Source organism: Antedon bifida, chromosome 1 (genome assembly GCF_963402885.1).
Source record: "Antedon bifida chromosome 1, ecAntBifi1.1, whole genome shotgun sequence".
NCBI classification, from domain to species: Eukaryota; Metazoa; Echinodermata; class Crinoidea; order Comatulida; family Antedonidae; genus Antedon; species Antedon bifida.
Window position 1 is genome coordinate 20,648,825 of NC_136226.1, and position 18,008 is coordinate 20,666,832.

General features: G+C 35.7%; 2 protein-coding genes across 3 annotated transcripts in view; one reads left to right on the forward strand and one right to left on the reverse strand.

The window, feature by feature from the left end:
* The window catches only part of LOC144844447 (histone-lysine N-methyltransferase SETDB1-like), a 258,872-nt gene that overhangs the window by 202,682 nt on the left and 38,182 nt on the right, over positions 1 to 18,008 (forward strand). The gene's annotated exons all lie outside the window — the stretch shown is intronic.
* LOC144852806 (uncharacterized) lies at positions 3,894 to 8,582 on the reverse strand. The gene is made up of 8 exons (XM_078710789.1): positions 8,012 to 8,582; positions 7,704 to 7,775; positions 6,794 to 7,590; positions 5,901 to 6,696; positions 5,305 to 5,801; positions 4,934 to 5,196; positions 4,602 to 4,850; positions 3,894 to 4,513 (listed from the first exon to the last, which is right to left on the reverse strand). Exons 1-8 carry the CDS (start codon positions 8,556 to 8,558, stop codon positions 3,982 to 3,984), a joined length of 3,753 nt encoding a protein of 1,250 aa, XP_078566915.1. The 5' UTR covers positions 8,559 to 8,582; the 3' UTR covers positions 3,894 to 3,981.

Here is an 18,008-nt window from a genome sequence, read left to right on the forward strand (position 1 = left end):
TATCTAACAACAGCTTCCAGAAAATGTTTTAATCATGAGTATCACTTTTTATTATGAGGAGCTATAACATATTGAAATTTACTGTAATGATGAAAATAAGTGACCCAAGTTATTCACGCTTTTGAACATGATGACGTTATCAACATTTAAAAAATGGTAAATCATACGAAAGATAATTGATTGACCTAGACAATATCAAAATTTTGGGGAAAATGGAAAATGAATAAGTGGAGATGCGCTCTATTTAAATGTAATGAGCTATGACGAAAGAGACAAAAATTCTATATTTTATATTCGGATGGCCATACGATGATGTCACAATGTTCGGTTAGCCATATTGATGCATGATCCGATAATTTCTCATCATCCTCCAGAATACGTAATAAAAATAACTTTCACCGTTTAGTTTAGAAACGATGAATTTTGACGAATTTTTGAACATTTTCATAAAAAACGTGCGAAAGTTGTACAATTCGATGTGCTCGTATGAAGTGATTTTAAGTCAAAATTGTTTAAAAGTTGGTAAAACTACGAGAAAAGGCTGGAAAAAAACGCTACATGCGCACCGAGCGCACATAGCGTTAAATTTGTATATGCTAAATAACGCGTAGAAAGTTGATTAGAAATTGACTTTCAATTTTTAAACGCGCGTAACTTTCAATGAAACATGCCATTTTTTTTTCAACAGAAAGTTAGCGCATGATATAAATTACACTTTTGCTAAGTTTCAAATTAAAATGTTATGTCGTTTTTTACCTATGTTAAAAATGCGAAATTCATAAAATTGCGAGTAAGTCACGTTGCGCAATTGTAAACGTCATGAAAATGTTAGCTGCACAACTTCACATGAATTACGTTGAGAAAGTTACGAAATGTTATGTTTGCAAGTTTTAGAGATACACAAGACACAAAAATTACAGAAAACGAAAAAAAAAAAAGATGATGATCTTTTACAATCACAAGGGTTATCCTGCAACTTCTTTGCTTGACTTTACAAACTGGAGGTCCAAAATGCAAAAAATTAGCATTTCATTATGCAGGCATCGAGAACTTCAAAGCCACACAGGAACTATCATGGAAGTATTTGTTGATTTACTTGAAACTGAAATGCATAAAGATGTATTAGCAGCACCTTTTTCATTTGAAAATATGCAAACAATGTTTACATGTTATAACCTCAGGACATTGGTATGCTCAATGTTCATTAGTCATACCACAGTCACGTCTTGTCAGTTTATTGAAACCTTCACAGTCATCTATATGATGGTCCTTGCAATACGTACAGGGCACGTTCACTTTGTGGCAAAAGATTGAGATGTTTGTCAGCACTGATTGGGATTCTTCTTCTCTGGTTTATCATTCCATTGGTTGTTGAATAAAAAGTTTATATTTTGTGAACTGGCAAAACGCAACACAATGTGGCGGTAATGACGTTTTAAAATGTTGATAAGGAGTAAATCAGCCGCCCTTGCCCCCCCTCCCCCTTTTGTAATATATATATATATATATTATGCACCCATTTACATACGATTTTATCAACGATTTTACATGAAAAGGGGTACAAATCAACATTAAAAATCGTTAAAATAAAAAAAAAAGTGTAAGTAAAACTAAATTTTAAAATAAAAACAATTTAATTTAATGTTTGTCTTTAGTGTAAAGACTAGATTAAGATATCAGCGAAAACATGTCCTAGGCCGGCTGGGTTGAAGCATCAAAACCCGTAACTTTTTCAATTTTCACACTGGCCCGGCGGGACCGGCCTTGGCTTTGCAAAGCTTCACGTCCATGTGTCCCAGCAACGTCGAAAAAAACAAGAAACCATTAACGATCGCGTAAAAAATGTATAAAAATTCGCGACGGGAAAACATACTTTAGGCTATTGGCGCAAAAAAAAAACAGTTCCGTATATTAAATATGATCTATAAAACCCACTATATTCAGTTAATTATATGACAAGAATCAACTGGCCAAAACGCTGCATATGCTATCTCTGGGCGTCTAGAAGAAAATTTTTACGGGGGAGCTGGCCCCCCGGACGCCCCTAGGCGATTATTTTTCCCATAACGGCCCCCTCTTTATCAAAATACTAGATCCGCCCCTGTAAATGATGAAGAAACCGTCATTGAAGCACGGTATGATGACATGATCGGACTGTCCTAGGTTGAGACGGAGTAAAAGATATTGTGGTGATGTTATTGGCACAGTATTTTCAACAGTCATTGTTTTATATGATACTTGAGCAGAAATATAATTAGGGACAGGAATTGTCACAGAATTAGAGGTAATCAATAACGTTGATATAGTAGGAACCGGAGTAGATGAAATCAATGATGAAGCAACTACAGGTATTGGCACATATTGACCAGATGAAGAAAATGATGTTTCATAATGTTGCTTTCCGACTGTGACTGTGAATTTTGTTCATTAGAAGAAGATAATTTATCTGGAATTTTGGCAATATACTTTTGAATATCATCTGGTGATTGAGTTGGCAATTCGTCTATATACTCCATGAATGAGGTGACGAACTTAGAATAAAATTGTTCCTTCTTTTGCTGAAGTTTCTTTAAATTGGTTTCATTATCAAGATGCAATTTCTTCGTCCGCGAATTCTTTAACTTTGAAACTACCTTTGCAACAAAGAGACTTGAACCACCACAAATTCCTTTGGAACAATTAGCAATCAACTACAGCTTTGATGGCTCATAGGTACTTTCTATAACGGCACAATTTTTCATTGTAATAAAGCAACACTTTATTAAGAAACGTACATAGAGGCTCTATTTTTTATGCAGATTTAATCCTCATACAGTACAACAATACATCTTGTTTTGTGTAAAGGGTACAGCTCAATCTTCTCATTCGGAAAGGTAAAGAACGCAAAAAGAAATGGACAAGAAATGGACAGAGCCATGTGGGGTCATTAAAACTGAATTGGACTGGGTCATTAGATAATGAGGAAACGGGACAATTGGCCAATGGGGCCCAAGAATCTAGGAGGTTGTTTTGAATACCGGCATACTAAAAACTGTCAATTTTAGGGGTTTACCACATGATCGATGTATTAAATGAATAAAAATATTAAATAATAGAATAATAAGACTTTAATTTTATGTTAAAAGTTGAGAAAGTCGACATTGTTTTATCCAATTTTCGAAACAAAATCCTTGTACTATAGTACATGAATTTTGTTTTTTAAAAAACGGTAAATTCGACTACAATATGTGTGCTGTATTAGTTATTAATTAACTAGTTAAAAAACCCACCCTGACTTCTAATTGGCCAACAATATTCCAAGTAGTTTGATATTAAGTTAGCCTTTTTCAAAAATTGAGACAAAATTACCGTTAACTTTGTCTGGGGCTTTTTTTCTAGGCCACATGGTACCATATGATATGTGTAACTGTCAGAGGAGTAACTAAAGGTTACTGGATGATAACCTCTATAGTATGAGTTATTATCACAATATATTATTAGAATTGGTGGAAGGAATTATTTGATTCACATTAAAATGAATTGTAGTGGAATTGCTCTTGAAATAAATATAAAATATTTGAGAATTTACACTGCTAAGGAAATACTCTTGACAAGAATATAGAATTCACCATTTAATGTACACTCAACTGCAGAAAGTTTCCCCTCTGCTTTTTTTGTAAGGGCTTGGGACCTTCAAATACAAAGTGCAATGAATGATATAATGTAAATTATAATGTAATAATTAAAACTGAATATAATTTATAAAAATTACAAAATAATTTACAACATTAATCATTGCTCTTTGGATTTGGCAGCATTAAAAACTTTTTTTTTTTTTTTTTATTATTATTAACTTTATTGTACATTCAGAATGCCATTAGATATGGTGGCCCAATTGCCAAATTGCATAAAAAGTGAATATAAAATCACAGAACAAAAAAAAATTGAAGATATATGAAAGAGTATAAAAAGTCTATCCATGGCTACAAAAATCATTTGGAATCATTCTTGTTGCTGCTTTTTTTTCCGCTCTTGACGAAGGCGACGGATGGCAACCATAGTCGATTTCCATTCTTCAAAAGTCACATCAGATGTTGCAGCACAATACCAATTTCCATAGTACTGAGTGTGGTTCTTATTTAACCTTGGTTGCTTACACTTTGAGCACACAATCGCAGACGTTCTTGGTTTGTATATTTTGATCGGTTTCCCTTCCGATATGTCTTTAGCCACTCGTTTTCTGTACAAGAGGGTAGTTCTAGGAATACGAGTACTGCTAGCCTCAGGGACTGATGGTGGTGGTTTTGCTATCTCGCCTGGAACTGGGATCGACGGTCTGTTTCCTAGAGTTGCTAGGCCGGAAGTGTTTTTTGGTAGGACAAATGTGAAAGATGGAGCGCTTGTATGAACGTTTAGCACCGCTGGCTTGGTTAAAGGTTCAAGTAGGGTTTTATCAGAGACAAGTTTGGGTACTGTTGCTGAGATGCCAGATTCCAACACTTGCCGCTCTTGCTTCTTTGATGTTCTGTTGTACCTGTTGTAAATAAATCAAACACAGTATTTAAAAACTTGAATGTATTTACTGTAGTGTAAAATAACAGTAATAACAAGTTAAAACTCACCACTGGATGAGTGTCGTACGATTTATCTCCATCAACTGAAGCTTAGCAAACAACATCAGGTGTCCATTCGATAGCACTTTCCGACGAATGTTCTTGTAGCCTTTGGTAATGAGCGGCCAGCGCTGGAAACGTTTACCTTCGATAGATACGGTAGATGGATACGCTTCACACAGTTTGGTAATAATGCACTCCATATATCGATTGCAGTCCGGCCACTGAGCTGGTCCGGTGTTCTGACCTAAGAAGCATCTTTTTAAAAAAAAAAACAAAGAAACGAGTTAGATTTAAGACTCATCATGCAACAAAGTGAAAAACGCTGGAAACTGCCTTACCGTCGAGTGCTTTCAACACCAGGTATTACGGAAGTAGTTTTACTTTTCTTGAACCTGCCTTTCGTCAAGTAATCTTGATGCCGTGCTTTGCGCTTAATGGTTTTGTCATAAGCATCCAGGTTGTTCCACAACTTTGCGACATGTTCAGCATGACTTTGACTTATCACTCCACTGTCTTCCTTAAACTGCATAAGGTAGTCTGCCAGGGCTTCAACTTTGGCGTAGCCTGGAATGTTGTCCGGTCCAGTGGAATCCTCAAGTTCCTAAATTGTAAAATATGAAAACAAAATAAATTATTAGACTCGTGCATTGTATTTCAAAACAGAAACAAAATTTGTGAGGTAGAAGCTAATAATACAAATTTAACTCACTGTGTCAATAAGGGCTGCTTTTCCTTCACCATCATCATCATTACTGTCACATAAAGGCAAGGGCTCCAGCTGGGGTGATGAGATTTCTTTAGCATTTCGAGGTTTAAAACAACGCTTAGGTGGTTTGTAGTCAGGTTGAGTCTTGTCATCATAACCTTCATCAACATCAAAAGTGTAAATTTCTTCATCAAAGTCTTCATCATTAATGGTATCTGTTTTGACAGGAAATTGAGTTTCGAGTACTTTGTTCGACTGGCTATACAGGTACTCCACTCCGATGAGTTCTCCAGTGTACTTGTTTGGAATGATAAAACTTTTGTACACTTTTTTGCCAATCACTTGCTCTGCCAGTATGTTGAGAGCATGCTGATGCAGTCCACTATATGTACTGGAGATGGGTGCTCCAGACTGGGTAGCAGCTAGTGCACGGTTTGCATTCCATCGAACAAGTCCTTCCATCAGGTAAGCTTGGAAATGTAAGTCGCTAGCACGCTCACCTGAGAAAAAAATAAAACATCCATAATTATGAAATTATACAAAAATCAGTAGATAGGTTTGAAGATTTGGTAGATACCAAATAAAAAGTAATACTGTACCTGGAATAAACCTGTTAAGGTGAAGGTGAAACGATTCCAAAGAAGTGGAGCCTCTTGCGCAACGATAAACTGGCAAGGTAACTCCACCCTTAAGCATCTCGCTGGTTTTTGTGTAGAGCGGGATGCCTTCTGGATCCTGGATGCAGGCGATGTGTCGCTCTTGTGAGCTCCAGATATCCCAGGTCTGTTCGGAGTCTAAGAGTGGGACGCCCATTGTGTCACGGCCTTCTTCACCATCGAGGGAAGTCAGGAGCTCTCGGATTAGGTCGGCAGTCTCGCGAGTCCCTCGTGTTGTCCTGCGACAATGTAAAGCATACTCCTTCTTGCTGATGTTTTTCAATATGATGTCGTCTGTTGGGTTGGAATGCTTCTTGCTTGCAATGAGCTGTTCACGCTTGGCGAGCTTCAGACGTTCAACATCGTCAGCGTTCCACTCAAAAATGCAAGCGGAAAGACATTTGAGAAAGATCGGATACAACTGATGTGATTCTGTTGAACAAGCTGCAGCAATTCTCCTCATGAAGTGCCAGATGTCCAGGCGAATTTGCATGTCAGGCCAGACGCTGAACATCTTCCTTATGCTTGAATTACCGCAGCAGTCACGATCGACGTAGAGAATATCGGGAGGAGGTACGCCTGCCGAAGCATATCGGTTAATGATACCGTTTGTCATGTTGTTTAGGCCACATCCTTCTGCAGCAGTCAGGACTGTAATGAGCACCTGGCCGTGCTCATTTCCGACGTTTGTTGCCCATGCTCCTGTTCCACATGCACGACCGGCTAGCTTCCTTACAATCTGCAAAAAAAATATAATAATTATTAGGAAGAAAGCTTCCCGACAATCTGCAAAAAAAAATTAAAATAATTAAAAGCAAATTGCAGAAATTATTTACCCTTTTGGTCGAGTCAATCTTCAACACTCTTCCGAACGTCGATGTGATAGAAGCCTTGAGTTCGTCGATTCTTCCCATTACTTCGTTGCAGTAGATGGTGAGGAACCATTGGACAGTGGGAACAGGAATCATTTTAGACACCTCATCAAATTTAGAAGCAGCAATGACATAATCATCATGAGAACCACAGAACTTCTTGCAATTTTCTAAGTAGAGAGCCACTCTCTCATTCCACCGCCTTGTGTGTTGTTCTAAGACTTGTTGGCGAAGCTGTGATGGACTGTTCCCGAGACCACGGTACTTTAGAAGCTGCAGGACCCGGTTGTCGCAGGCCAAGTGATACGAAAGTACAACAGGAAACTGAAGGCGATGCGCTAAATCAAGTTGCTTTAAAATGTTTTCACTCCAGCCAATTTGTCTTTGTTGGCAGTTAGAGCACCTCAGTTGTTCTGTTGCAAGAAAGTAGTGGCAGTCTAAATCCAGGACTGGACGAACGATTCCATGGAGGCCGCCTGATGTTAGTGGATAGCTCTTGCATTCTGGCCGAGGGCAGACCAGCTTCACCTGCCAAGTCTTGCGGGGCAACCAAAGAAGAAGACGATGACCGAAGTAACTGTTGGCCATGGGTATGTTTTTGTTGAGCGGATCCGGTTGAGGTGGATAATACCAAAGTTGTTTGAGTTTAGTTGAATCCAACTCTGCGGTCCCTTTCTTCGATTTCTTGAATAAGGTTTTTGAAATCCACTGTTGATCAATCTCGGGCAAGTTCTTCTTCCATTTATCTGGTATGAGACAATCTGCAAGAAAAACCAAGACAAAATTGTATAATTAATTAAACTACATTATGTAATTTTCATTTTCTAGTTTTAAACATCAAACAAAATAATTAAAATTACATGAAATAAACTACCTTCACTATGTTTGATAGTTTCTGTAGTGGATGGCATAGTACTAACAGGTTCATAAGATGTATTTGGTTGAGCTGCAAGACGGAAAATTAAAGAATATTTAGCAGTAAACTACTTTCATTCGCTATCTACAGTATGCTAGAAAGCAATATATTTAAACAACACGATTTTATGATTGGAGTATAAATGAATGCATAAAAAAAACCTAAACCCAGCAAACCTACAACATACACAGGCACTAAAAATGCAAAACCTCGAATTATTAATTTAGAAAATGCACAAAAAACACAAAATATGAAATAAGTCTTACCTGGTGCATATGAGGTTGATGGTTGCAAAGAAGCATCAAAGACATCAGTACCAGAAAGTGTTTCATCTGTGACATCCTTAACCTTTTGTAGCTCAATACCAACAGGTATGTACGATGTCTGTCTAGTTGGGCATTTCCTGAGGCGTTTTATTTCTTTCATTGCTATGGCTTCTTTGCCTTCTGGGAAAGACTCCAAGTACCTCTTAAAGTTGAATTTGTTGATATTAAGTGAACTTGTACTTGGAATTTCATTAGCCATTTTAATTACAAAGCATACTGCATATTCCAGTACATTTTCGACCATCCACTTGAATGTTTGTCCACTGTATTTACCATGCTGAAACCTGTAGCAGCCCAACACATCACATTCATCTTTGGTGTTTCCACCAAGCCTGCACACCTCCTTCAAGGCATCTTGGCGTACATCATCAGGTGTTAGACACTTGCCAGTTGGTCGTTTTCTCAAGCTGTTAAATACTACAGCAGCAGATGTATCTTCAAGAATTAAGGCACCCTCTTCACTGCGCCGAAAAGTTGGTCTTAACATACTGTACTGTCTATTGAACACCTGCAAAACTAAAAAACTGATCAAAGGCAAAAATATATGTAAGTAAAGTATGTGATAAAAGAAAATGTTACCCGTATAATGCCACTGTGCACCGTGCAGTTGTAGTAAATGGCTGTAAATAAAGGAAAATCAAATCTAAATAAAATATCTGTGGGTTAAAATTTCTCAAGTAATAATTAATAGTAGACCAAGACTTTAAATGTAAAATATTAATAAAATGAATCACATATAGCATTAAAACATATCTACTAAGAACAAACTATTTTATCTAAATTAAATTAAGAAAATATTACATATGAATAATTATGTTTTTTTTTAATTAACAAAACTATATAAAGAACTAGACATGAAACTCGTCACTTTGACGAGTTAGTTATCCGCACAACGACAAACGCCACGTGCACGTCATACGTTGGAATATTGCACACAGATAAAGATTATGGCATTATGACAAGAACTGAAGAATATGATATGCTGTTAGTGCTGAATTCTGTCAATTTGTGTCATATAGTATATACATGCAAAGAGTATAATCTGTATACATATTACATACAGTGTAGAATAGGTGAAATTACGGGACCCGCCATTTATTCCAATTTTTAACATGGCGACGGTATCAAAATGAAACACTTAAATAGCAATTTCTGGAGGAAATTATCTCAGGAACAACATATTAACGTGTAGAAGAAATTTGAATACGTAAAATATAGATGCGCACCCTTTTAAATGTGATGAACTATTACGCAAAATATGAAAATACGACTTTTTTTTATTCAACTGGCCATATGATGACGTCACAACATCCGATTGGCAAAATGTTTACATGAATTCGTATCTACAATCCAATAGCTTCCAGAAAACATTTTAATCGTGATTATCACATTTTATTCTTACGAGCTATTACAGATTAAAATTTACTGTAAAGATGAAATTAATGACCCACGTAATTAAAATTTTTAGGCATGATGACGTCATAAAAATTAAAATATTTTTATCTCATGCTAAAGAAAGTTGATTGACCTACACAATATATAAATTTAGGAGAAAAAGGAATACAGATAAGCGTGATGCGCTCCATTGAATGTGATGAGCAATAACGAAAGAGACAAAAATCCTATATTTTACATTCGTGTGGCCATACGATGACGTCACAATGTTTTTTTAGCCTTATCGATGCATGATCCGATATCTACAACTCATCAACTTCTAGATTTTGTAATAAAAATAAACGGTTCACGGTTTACTTTAGAAACTATGACTGTTTAAAAAAAGACATAATTTTGACGATTTTTTAAGCTTTTTCATAAAAAACGCGCACGAATTGTCTAATTCAACGTGTTCGTATGGCGTTATTTAAACTGGAAAAGGTCTAAATTGTTTTCAAAATTACTAGGAAAGACTTGAAAAATATAATTCAAGAGAAAAAAATATGTTTGCGTAAAAAATTGCGCGCCCGTGGGAATTTTTGACATGCTCAAAATGACAAGAAACGCATAAAAAGTTGATTAGAAATTAATTTTGCGCATTTTGAAATTTTAAATGCGCGTGCGCGCGTAACTTCTTGTGAAACATGCCATTTTTAATCCGTAGAAAGTTTGCCCCTGATATGACTTTTTTTTTTTTAATCTATAATCAATCATTGAAATTCATAAAATTGCGCGTAAGTCACGTTGCGCAACTATGACGTCATTCAAAAATAGGAGGTGCACAACTTCACGTAAATGCCCATATGTTGTCAAAGTTATGAAATGTTATGTTTACACATTTTAGAGAAACGCGACTCACAAAAAGGAAGGAAGGATCCAAGAATAATACAGAAAAAAAATATTGATCCCATACAATAACAAGGAGTTATCCGCTCTACCAAGCGGATAACTAATTACAACATAAATTAGAGTAAATTGAATAATCTTTGTTTATTAAACAGTGTATGTATTAACTCTTTGATCCCTGAGCACTTCCTTTAATGCAATCAAATTATTTGAGAATCTTATCTAAATCCACAAATACAGTTGATTGCCTAATTAAATGAATGCTTTAGATCAAAGAGTAGAAGCCTACACTTAATTAAACAATCATTATAATAAAAGTTAAATTGTTTATCTATCAATTAGAAGGCTTAGTCTGTTTCCCATGGATGCTATTCTGATACAGCACACATTTAGTTTTTTATAGTTTAAAATTATGTTTAGGCCTAAAATCTATTACAGGCTACATAGGCTAGTCTAACTAGTAGTAGGATTGTTAAAATATTAAATAAATTAAACTTTGAAGAATAGCTTACTTTAAACTAAATCGATAAATACTAATCTAAGCCTAGGCCTAGTCTATCTAACTACCCGTAGTAGATAAGTTTTGAAGAAAAAAAATAACAGGGAGCCCTAAGTAAGTATAGCATCTTACTAGGGCCTATAGCCCTTGCAGGCCCATGGTTTGACTTACAATTCATGGCAACCAAAAAAGTCTTTCTATCTAGCCTAGCCTAGGCGGCCTATATAGTAAATACATTAATTAAAGTAAGTGTCGAGTTTATTTACTACTAATTCAGTTTTCATAATTAACACATTGTAAGTTGTAATCACTCTGATGTATTTTCTTAATAATTAGTTATCCGCATTCAGCGGATAACTCCTTGTAATCATCCTGTTTCTTTTTTTCTTTTTTTGGTTATCTGCAACTGCAAAATTAATTTCTAATCAACTTTTTATGCTGATCATGACATTTTGAGCATGTCAAAATTTCCCACGCGTGAAAAATATTACGCGTACGGTGCGCACAGAACATGAAAATCATTTTTTTTTCTCTTGAATTGTGATTTTCCAGCCTTTCCTAGTCATTTTCAAAAAGATTGACATCATTTCAAATAAAAATGACGTCATACGTACAATTTATACCATTTGCGCATGTTTTAATTGAAAAAGTTACAAAATATTGTCAAAATTATGCCTATTTTGAATCTATTATAGCTCCTCAGGATCAACGGTTACCCATAAGGTTTTTAACTTGTTATGTAAGCAGATATGTTGTAGATATGAATTCATGCAGAATTTTTACGTCACGGATGTTGTGACGTCATCGTATGGCCACACGAATGTAAAATATAGGATTCACATTCAATGGAGCGCATCACGCTTATCCGTATTCCATTATTCTTCGAGATTTTAATATTTTCTAGGTCAATCAACTATCTTTCGCATGAGTTAAAAATATTTAAATTTTTTATGACGTTATCATGCCTAAAAATTTAAATTACGTGAGTCATTAGTTTCATCGTTACAGTAGATTTTAATCTGTTATAGCTTGTAAGAATAAAATGTGATAATCACGATTAAAACGTTTTCTGGAAGCTATTGGATTGTAGATACAAAATCATGTGGACATATTTTTTCGTGTGATTTATATTTTTCCAGCCTTTTCTATTAATTTTACCAACTTTTAAACAATTCTGACTCAAAATTACGTCATACGAGCACTTCGAATTGGACAATTTTTTTATATATTATTTTTTTGATAAAAAAAAGTTCAAAATTATGCCTTTTTTAAACAGTTGTAGTTTCTAAACTAAGCGTTGAAAGTTATTTTTATTACATATTCTGGAAGTTCTTCTAGAACAATTTTTGAATTTGACTTAGATGCTCTAAATCCAAGTTTACCTAGATGTTTCCATAAAGTCTTAGGATCATTTTTATGTTCATAAATTTTTTTTTTTTTTAAATGGTTAGACTTAGCTTTTCTTACATCTTTAATGAGTTTATTTCTAAGGGCAGTGTATTTCTTTTTATATTTTTTTATCATTTGTGTCTTGTGTCTTGTATGCATACAAGTATTTGTCTCTTATGTGTATATCACTAAGAATCGTTTCGGTCATCCAGGGTTCTGTTTGCGATTTAATTTGGATTTGTTTAGTGGGGGCATCTAGGGTATTAGATATATATTAAAATTTTTTCCAACATTGGTTTACATTATTAGAATTAAGGATAGGGCCCCAATTAGTAGCATTTAATTTCATTAGTAGTATTTCTTTACTGTATGTTTTCATTGATCTTATTTTAATAGTATTATGTGTACCTAACTTTGTTTTTTTAATCTTTCTAGTACAGTAGATAACTACATGGTCACTCATACCCATATTTAAAGTACCCGATTGGATTGTTCGATCAGGAAAATTTAGTAAAATATGATCGAGTAATGAGGAGGTATTTAATGAATAACGGGTAACTTTATTTATGATTTGAGTAAAACCATATAGATTTTTTAGTATGTTTTTGTAATTATTTAAGAGACTGGAGCTAGGCTGGTTGAAATTTATATTGAAGTCACCCAATAGGTATGACTCGCAGTCGGACCTCAGAAGAGAAAAAATATTTTCAAATTTTTCCAAGAATTTATCATCCTTAGGAGGTCTGTAAATACTTCCGATAGTGATAGGTTTAGTTTTTGGAAGGAGAATATCAACCAGCACAGCTTCGGTATCATCGTTTCTACAATTAAGTGCAAAGTCCTCTTTCACATATAAGCATACTCCTCCACCATGTATATTTCTGTCCTTTCGGCATTCGAAGGAAAAGGTCGTCGTCGCAAATTGCAAAAAGGAAGTTACGTTTGTAGACAACAGCTACATATGAAAGTGTCATTACGGGATTAAACGCCGTTTTTTGTTTTACATCTACAATGGTATGTGGTTCCGCACATATTGCAAACATCTATTTTACTTCTTTTATTGAAGCCTTTGTTGCTTTTTGGACATTTAGTTACGCAGTTAGGTCCTGGGTTTAGAGATACATACCGGATATTATGATTAGCAAACTCAGAGTGATGTGATGTTCCGAGTTGATTATCTTTTTCCAACTTCAGGGTGGTCAAATCTTACAAAGATCGCAGTAAATTTGCCTGTTGTATCTCTCTCAACCCCTGCAACTGTTCCAATAACACTGTTCACTAAACCATCAGAAACATCAATATTATCACACGAGCACCTACAGAAAGTTCTAGAACTGTATGTAATCCACCAGTTTCACTACGTTTTTTCTGGCTTCCAGGATTTTGTAAATCAATCAGACCAGTTATGTCTTTCTTGTCATCAATAGCTGTAATGAGCATGCGATTGTGGCTGTCCGGTTCAACTTCTAAAAGCTTTCTCGCGTTTCATTCATCAACATCCTTATTGCATGCAAACACATGGACGGCATCATGAGGATGACAGCTGTCAGCTACATCTATCACACCTGTTTTCAACAAGACAATGTCCTCTTCTGTATGCTTACCAATTCTAATGTGACATCAATCCCCTGATCATTTCTTTGTCTCATTATTTCGTCTAGTTCATGAAGTACAAATTCATTTTTCCATAGGTTACCGTGAAGATTAGCTAAGGGATTTTTTACAGGATCGTAGATGTTTGACTGTAACACAGGAGGAAGTTGATACAGATCTCCAACAGCTAGAGTGCTTACATTGCCAAACATATTTGAGTCTTCTTCACTGGTCCCTTATATTTCACAAAGTCGTCTGTGTATATTTAACAACATATCCAAACCTATCATGGATATCTCATCAATAATCAGCATTTGCAATGTTTCTAGTTTAGATCTCAGAGTGTTTAATGTTAGCGGGTCTCCATGTTTTCCATACATTGATGTTCTAAGCAACAGTGCCGAATGCTGCTACTCCAGTGGAGGCAGTTAGAAGGGCAGTTATGTCATTTGGTTTTAATCTTTTAGACAGGGAAAATAGTTGTTTAGTGTCAGAGTGAATGATTTTTATAACATGACTTTTTACTACACCACCAGGTCCACTCAGAAACAACCTAAAAGGCTTAGGTTTTTCCTCCATTTTTTAATGCTGAAACTGCACTTTTACACCCTTTTCTGTGATAAAGAACCACCTGCCTTTGTTTGGTATTCAGGGTGCGCATCATGTTTCTGTACTGACTGGGATAAGAATTTCTCTGTTTTCCTCCAGTTCATAGGGATAACTTATATCACGACTGTTGCTTGTATTTTTTGCCCTTTGGAATAATTCTGTATTTGCATCAGAGGTCTTCTTGTTGTAGGTTTCTTTCAACACTAAATCCCTGACCTTCATCTTCTAAATTGGCATGTTCTGCCCCTGGTGCTAGAAGGTCCCACGCATGTTGTGGTGGGCCATTTTCTAAATTTGTACAGCTTGATCAATTTCATCGACATTTACAGAATACTTGGCTTCTATTTCAAGAGGTTGTTTAACAACTACTTCATAATGATCTTTATACTCATCGTATCCAGCAAGAAGATCATTGTCCTCATTTCTCCATGGAAAATAAAGCATCAGTTTGGCTCTGTAAAAGTTAGACAGGTCTTTGTCAACATTGAACTTCCAAAAACGTATGACTGCTGGTTGACGGCGTTTTCGCATAGAACCTTTTTGGTTTTTCAGTTTGATATACTTTAGAAGAAATTTTTCCTATTGTATTTCTGGATCATCAAAAACAACAGGAACACTGTCATCTGTGTCTCTATTTTTCTCTTTGTAATCTGCAGTGTATGTAGAGGCAAATTCTGCCAGTGACAGGTTTTCTAGATTGTTTGGTCTGTGTTCATACCTATCCACAATACTCATTTGAAAAATATCTTCATGATCATCATCTAAACTTTCCAACTAGTCAGCATTCATTTTCAAAACCACAGCTCTGCTTTTCTTTGGATCTGTATTGATAAATACTATAGTTCTGCTAACGTTTTTCATTGGCATTGACAATAATCTGTAGACAGATTCTTGAGCACTAACTTCACGGTGATTCAGAAACACTCAACCAACCTTTCTTAACACAGATTTCACCTCTTTATCTTGGTGTTCTTTGTGTGCTTGTTTTAGCAGTTCTCCCATGCCCTTTTCATTTTTAGTCATGTAGGAAGCCACATACACTACTACACAAGCAAAGGCATCTAGAATGAACTGTATGTCAATAATGCTTTTAACACAGTAGGGTTGTACGTATTTACACATTGCTCTGATGAAGTTCTTTCCATAATTATGGTTGTACCTTTCTGTGATATACTGAGTGATTTTATGTATTGAACTTCATCTGTTTTTGCTGTTTCACAAAACTTTGACAGTGAACTATCAACATCTGTGTACTCATCCATCATAACATCAAGTACAGCACCAAGCACATTTTTTAGCAGCCTTTTTTTTTGGCTGGGGCAAGCTCGTCATTAGGTTCTCGGGCTAAAAGTGTTCTGGTACTAGGAGGTCGAGGATAGTGAAATCTACAAGAGCCCTTCTTGCGACAATATGCTGAATGTTTGTGTACCTGTAAGTTCTCTACAAGCTCAAGCAAATCAGGGTCATTGTCTGGAAGAGTGCAAGAAATGCGTTCATCTGAAAATGCACAAATTTCGGCATCTGAATTCACATCTAGTTTGGGGGCATTTTTAACCCATAATATCATGTGTGCATGTGGCGAACCACGTGCCTGAAACTCTATTCTTGATACATTAGTCTACAACTTCACCAAGTGGTTTTGCAGAGGACATGAGGACATCACGAAATAGCAAATCTAACCTATATTGAAATTGTCTTGCAGCTGTAGCAGGATTGCTTCGCAACCAGTGTGTTCTTTCAGAAAAAGTTTTTCACTTCACTATCACTCAAAATAGTACCATACTGTCTAGCAATTGTTATGAATGACATCTGGCCACTGCATATCTGCTGCAGATACAGTAAAGAACCATGTTGGGATTCCTAGCTGCCTTACCAAAGCTAATACATCATAGAACAGAGATTGGAAAGTAGCCAGGTGAACCTCGTATATTCTTTAAAATCTTGTACACTTTGTCTGCCTTAATCATTTCGTTTTCAACATTTTTGACATGGCATGCTTTAAATTTGAATTTGACCTTGGATTTGATTCCGGAAGCTCGTCTGAATATGAAATGATTTATGTCCCCATAAACTTGTTTGCTTTCTAATGCGTACTGGGCACTCAGAAGATAATCTATTGATTTTGCAAATCTGCCACAGTCAAGTAGCCGTTGATAAAAATATCTTCTTGTATGTATATATGTTTCTCTTTCAGAAGTCAGAGCATTATTACCATATGGGTATTTATCTGGATTTGCCAATTCCTCATTATTTATTTGTCAGAAGGTTCATAGGTTTTTCTCCTTCGCCAGGAGCAATGCAAATGACTTTGTTGGTGATATCTGGATTTTCTTTTAACATACAAGTTTCATAAGGTAAACCAGAAACCTCTGAATTGCTTTCGAATGCTGCTTCATCCTGTGAATTTCTTTTTTATTCTTCAGGTTCTCATAATCAGAAATGTTTGTCACTGTAACTGTGGGTTCATTTCTGTGTTCATTTTCTTTATTCTCTTCCAGCACAACATAGTGGTATTGTGTAATTAGTCCAAGGTGAAATTCATGAGCTGTTCTAACTCTTGAACATACTTTCTCTACATGGTCGCTTTTTGTCGTATGTACATGTATTTTTAGTGAGAACTGATCTGCAATCGCTTGCAACACTCTCTCCCCACTGCGAGCCATTCTCTACTCCATCTAAATATCTGAGCCATCTAATTTCACTCTGAGTATCTGCTTCACTGACTTGTGCTATAACAACATCTGCGATCGTGGGTTGTTCAGTGTCTGCATTAGTCAGGTCACTGTCAGCTACACGATTAGAAACAAAGTCTTTTTAAAACTGGCTTTGGATTGATATGGCATTTTCCCATTTTTCATTGATTTGTGACATGTGTGACAAATCCATTCTTTGTTGTCCATTGATGTTCTTCTGTAACCACAAATAGCATTAAAAATCTGTGTTTTCAGCTTTTGATAATTCAGTGGTTTAAATTGCACTACTGAACACCGATATAATAATCTGTGACACGAACAACAAATATAATCAGCAGCATCTTTCACATGTTTATGAACATTAGCAATTACTTCTGCACTACTCGTAATGCTTAAGTGTCTTTTCTGATGCTGGTTTTTCACATTCTCACGCACCTTGTCACGTCGTGCACGCTTTTCAACAGCAGTTTCCACATTTCGAGTTCTTTTTATATTTTGGTTTGCTTTGGTCAGTCTCTCTTTTTTTTGTTCCGTTGTTTCCTTACTGCGGGATCTTGTAACATTCGTTTATAATGTTTTTTAGACAAGTAGTTCTCGAGAAAATGCAATTTCAGTACACTTGTTACTTTAAGACTGCTCGCCGGCTTTTGAAAATTGCCTCCTATCTTTTAACACTAGCCGGTCTGAAAATAATATAATTTTTGTTATTTGTGAGTAATATACCAATTTTCTTGATTTTCAATAGGCATTTTCTGAAAGTATATACCTATCTACACCCAAAAATTCAAAATGATAACTTGAAAACTGTAGGCGCTATCGTGCTAACAAACAAACAAACATACAAACAAAGTAAATACTATACTTGGCGCAGGTA

What these genes read in the sequence shown, in the direction of transcription:
- LOC144852806 (XM_078710789.1), bottom strand. Translation starts at nt 8,558, where the DNA reads ATGTTAAGACCAACTTTTCGGCGCAGTGAAGAGGGTGCCTTAATTCTT. An exon ending in ATCAACCTCATATGCACCAG is followed by an intron (nt 7,776 to 8,011) that starts GTAAGACTTATT and finishes TCCGTCTTGCAG; the next exon opens with CTCAACCAAATACATCTTAT. An exon ending in AAGCAGCCCTTATTGACACA is followed by an intron (nt 5,197 to 5,304) that starts GTGAGTTAAATT and finishes TTTACAATTTAG; the next exon opens with GAACTTGAGGATTCCACTGG.